The 4888-nt window shown below is 43.0% G+C and overlaps 1 protein-coding gene across 1 annotated transcript in view; it reads left to right on the top strand.

Annotated features, from left to right (window-relative positions):
- Positions 1–2202, top strand: part of LOC102870663 (40S ribosomal protein S28-like) — a 76602-nt gene extending 74400 nt beyond the window's left edge. The window contains exon 2 of the mRNA XM_006887114.1: positions 2085–2202. Within this exon, the coding sequence (XP_006887176.1) occupies positions 2085–2202 (118 nt within the window). The remainder of the gene's footprint in view (positions 1–2084) is intronic.
- The last annotated feature ends 2686 nt before the right edge of the window (positions 2203–4888 follow it).

Here is a 4888-nt window from a genome sequence, read left to right as displayed (position 1 = left end):
GGTGTGTCAGAGGCAGTGTGGTTGACGTAGGATAGAGCAGGGTTTAGGGCTGTTGTGCATAGGGTCACTATGAGTCGCAAACAACTCGACAGCACATAACAACAACAACAGCAACAACAACAACCCCAAAATGGGCTTATTTTAAACCTCTTGCTTAAGGTTTGAAGCCCAGGCTGAACATTAGAATAACTAAGGAGCAAAACAAATGAAAGACTGGAACAGCACATCAACACGAACTACCAGGTGTGCAGGCTGGGATTAGAAGAGGCTGTGACACTAGGGATGTCATAGCCAGTCTTAGATGGACCTTGGCTGACATCAGAGAGTACCAGAGAAATGTCTATCTATGTTTCACTGACTATACAAAGGCATTTGACTGTGTGGATCACAACAAACTGTGGCTAATGCTGAGAAGAATGGGAATCCAAGAACATTTGACTGTGCTTATGTGAAACCTATATTTGGAACAGGAGGCAATTGTCAGAACAGAGCAAGGAAATATTGCATGGTTCAAAATCAGGAAAGGTGAAGACTTGGGATGCATCCTATCTCCATACCTTTTCAATCTACATGCAGAACAGATCATACTGGAGGCTGGGCTCTATTAGGAGGAGTGTAGCATCAGGAATTGGAGGAAGACTCATCAACAACCTGCAATATGCAGATGACATAACCCTGCTTGCTGAAACTGAGAAGGACCTGAGACATTTGCTGCAGAAGGTCAAGGACTACAAGGACTACTTCTCTATGGCTTGAAGCTCAACATAAAAAAAAATATTAAAGATTCTCACCATTAAGCTGGTTGGCCACATCATGATAGACAATGAAGAGAGTAAGACTGTAAACTGCTTCAGCTTGCTTGGCTCCATAATCAATACTCTTGGTACCAGCAGCAAGGAAATCAAAACATGGATTGCATTGGGGAAATCTGCTGTCATGGACCTTTCCAGAGTACTGAAGAGCAACAATGTCAGTCTAGATTACACCTGATTCAGATCATGGTTTTCACAATTACTTGCTATGTATCAGAAAGCTGGACAATGACTAAGGATGATAGAAGAATAATTGATGTCTTTGAGATGTGGTGTTGGAGAAGAGTACTGACTATACCATGGACTGCTAGAAGAACAAACAGGTTTGTCCTGGAGAGAGTGAAATCAGGCTGCTCCTTGGAGGCATAGATTCTGAAGCTTCATCTGACATACTTTGGACATGTTGCAAGGAAGGACCAGTCCTTGGAGAGGGATATCCTGCTTGGGAGGGTGGAGGGACAGTGCAGTAGAGGAAGACCCTAGTTGAGATGGATAAACTCAGTGACTGAGGTAATGGGGGCAGGTGTGTCAGTCAGAGACAATGAAGTTGACTCAAGATAGAGCAGAGTTCAGAGCATTTTTACTTAGAGTAACAAGCAACTCAATGGCACACAACAACAACAAAATAAAGTGCCCACATCAGGACCCCATGCTTAGGGTGACACAGGGTGTCAGTTGCAGGCCTTGGCAGTCACTTGTCCTTAAACTGACCAAGTCTGTCCTCTCAGCTTCTCCACTTTCTCCTCTTCTTGAGCTTGGGGTAAATTTAGCTGTCTTCAAAGAACTTCCTGGGCGGGGGGCGGGGGGGGGGAGGTGTTGGTTTTGTTTTCAGGGTTTTTTACCCCCTTCTGTGACTCACCCTGTTAGTCTTCCTGGTAGGAACCCCAGGTACTCCAAAATGCACTGGAGAAAAAAAAAAATCTCAGTTCCTCAAAGATTCTCATTTTATCAGCCATCACCTTTCTGGCTGCCCAGGACTCACAGTTAGTTATATGCATTTTCTTTCTTGCCTTTTACTTCTAAGTTCTGGCAACCACTAAATTCTCTCAAAGGCAGAAGCCAGCTTTGATAGACTGTCGGCCAAGCTGAAAACCGTAATTTTTAACAATTTTTTCAAGTCTGCCTTTCCTTTTCCCCACAACCCTGCCCCCTAGGCCTTTGGAGCACTGATTCCCATTCTTCTGCTCCCTCAAATTAATGAGGTGCTGCTGATGAGAGACAGTGTCTGCTCTGAGTGTGCCTCGCTCTCTCCTCTCTGCTCTCCCAGTCCAGGGACTTCAAAGCTGTCGTCATCCAGTTTCCGTCTTCCCGGGAGCCCGCGTGGTGGCCAGACTCCATTGCCTGGGTCAAAAGTGCAGCCTCAGCTGATGACAAGAACTGGCTTCAGTGACCGGGTGCAGACACAAGCTGCATTTTCTTCCTTTCATGCCCTCTATCTCCCCTTCTCCAAGCCATCCTTCCAAAAATCACTCTTTAAGCTCCAAAGATAAGACTCTCTTCTCAACTCCTTGCTCCTCTATTGCCTGCTTTCCCCTTGCATTATTCCAGACTAAGGCAGCCCTTTGTGGAGGGGAGGGTGGCTGGTTTCTTCTTCGTTGTCGTCTCCCCCCCTCTTTGCACAAATATTTAATCTTTTCCAATCTGCCCTTGTGCACTGCCTGTCAGTTCCTGTGGTTGAAACCACTCTGTTTGTTTTAGCTGGTAATAGGATACTGTTTTGAAAAGTGATGCAGAAGTCAGATTACTTATGAATTTGGGCTTTCTTTTGCATGAATGCTTTTCAAGGCAACTATAGATTTATTTTTTCTTCCTCTGAAGAATTATGCTGCCAGCAGGGGTGTGGTGGTAAGCGGGGAGGGGGAGAATGTAAAGAAGACTTTAAAAATTTTTCCTCTTTAGCTTGGAAATTGCTACAGCAGAGACCTATGGAAATTAAATTAGCTCAAGTCTCAGGCTTTCCTTAAACTAGAGATCTTGATCTTTAGAAAATGCCACTATTTTGCACAGTATATACCTCATTTTACTGTTGTGTCAATGGTGAATGCTAGGAATTACCTATTAAAACATAACGCTTATTCTGTGGGTCTGTTCTAACTCACAGAGGTGTGATAGGACCGAGCAGAACTGCCCCCTCAGGTTTCCTTGGCTGTGATCTTTATTTAAAGGAGTCCTGGTGGTATAATGCATTATGTGTTGGGCTGCTAACTGAAAGGTTAGCAGTTTGAATCCACCAACTGTTTTATGAGAGAAAGACAGGCTGTCTCTTCCTGTAAAGATTTAGTCTCCAAAACCCCATGGAGGATTGGTGTTCTTGGAAATCAACTCCATGGCTGTGGGCTTGGTTTTCATCTTTAGGGAAACAAATTGTCACATCTTTTCTGGTGGAGATCTAGTGAGTTTGAACCTCAGAAATTTGGTTAGCAGACAAACACTTAATCATTGTGTCCCCTCTTCCAGTACCATTAAGTTTTAACAGACTCATAGCTGACCCTCCAGCCGGTTTGCACAGGAGGTCTTTGCTCATCTTTTTCCCCGTGTAGTAGCTTGTGGCTTTGAACCATGTGCCTTTGGGTTGGCAGGACAGCTTCTTACCACTATGCCAACAAAGCTCCCTAAAATACAGTAAAGGAAGAAAAAGGGAAAAATAGAAAAGTAACCATTTCTTATTACAAATCCAGCTTGTGATATGTGCTTCCAATATAAGTGCCTATTTTTATCACAACTGTGTATGGCAACTGTTTTTTAACTTTACAAATAATGAAATAGAGAAGTTAGCTATCTTGTCTGTATTCATGAAAGCAGGAATGGATGAACTGGGTCTAAACCCAGGCCTGCCACCCTATTAAATATGTTCTTTTTACTCATTGCTCTGTTGGGACAGTTTCTGGTCTACTAGTCAGGACTCAGGACCCTGGACCAATGGCCATGGTAACCATATGTTTTGGACTTTTTGGAATAATATCTCCTTTAAATATTTTTTCCAATTTTGGAATATGTTCTAGAAAATGGATCTTAATTCTTCTTAAAGAACTCTGGTGGACTAGTGAGTATGAAGTTGTGCCACCAAACCAAAGGCAAGTGGTTTGAATCTGTCGGCTGTCCTATTGGAGAAAGATGAGCACACCCACCTCCCTACCACGTACAGCCTCTGAAATCCCACTGGAGGGTCAGCTGTCTGAAACATTTGTTTGGAAGATGTGTCGAACACCATTCTCTGACTTGACTCTAGTTGTCCTCAGAGCAGTCAAGGAGACTGTGGTAAAATGGAACCTATAAAACACATGTATTAAGGATTTTTGTGATGTTTGGAGAAGTAAGTGAGAAAATAACAAGCCCTAAAACAACTATGAGATATCATCTCACCCCAGTCAGAATAGCAAAATTTAACAGAACGGCAAGCAACAAATGCTGGTGAGGTTGGGGAGAAACTGGAACCCTTATTCACTGTTGGTGGAAGTGTAAAATGGTGCAACCACTGTGGAAAGCGGTATGGCACTTTCTCAAAAAGTTGCAAATAGAGATACCATTTGACCCAGCACTTCCACTACTGGGAATATACCCAAAAGAAACCATAACTGACATCCAAGCACATATATGCACACCCATGTTTATTCAGGCTTTGTTCACAATAGCAAGGAGTTGGAAACAAACCAAGTGCCCATCAACAAATGAATGGATAGAGAAGTTGTGGTATATTTACACAATGGAATACTATGCTACATTGAAAAACAAGGAACTCATGCAATATTATTCAAAATGGGTGACCCTGGCGGACATTGTGCTGAGTGAAGTATCTCAGTCACAAAAGGACAAATACTGCATGGTACCACTGTTGTAAAACAGGACTGACCTCAGTGTTGGAGGGAGACTGAGAAAGATGGGTTCAATAATAGATACTGCATTGAAACAGATGAGGGAGAAAACTGTTTAAAAGGGATATATGTTAGGTATTTTTGATATGACGGGAGTCTAGAGCAAAGGCTGCATAGTGGAGTGGACCTGGGGGAAGGGTTTATAAAACAATGAAATAATTTTTCTTTTACTTTTCCAAGAGGATAGTGTACTGGGGCTGGGGG

Source organism: Elephantulus edwardii, unplaced genomic scaffold, assembly GCF_000299155.1.
Source record: "Elephantulus edwardii isolate Elephantulus edwardi_28Jun2011 unplaced genomic scaffold, EleEdw1.0 scaffold00054, whole genome shotgun sequence".
Classification (NCBI taxonomy): domain Eukaryota; kingdom Metazoa; phylum Chordata; class Mammalia; order Macroscelidea; family Macroscelididae; genus Elephantulus; species Elephantulus edwardii.
The sequence above is the reverse complement of the archived record's forward strand: the minus strand, read 5'-3'. Positions and strand labels throughout refer to the sequence as shown.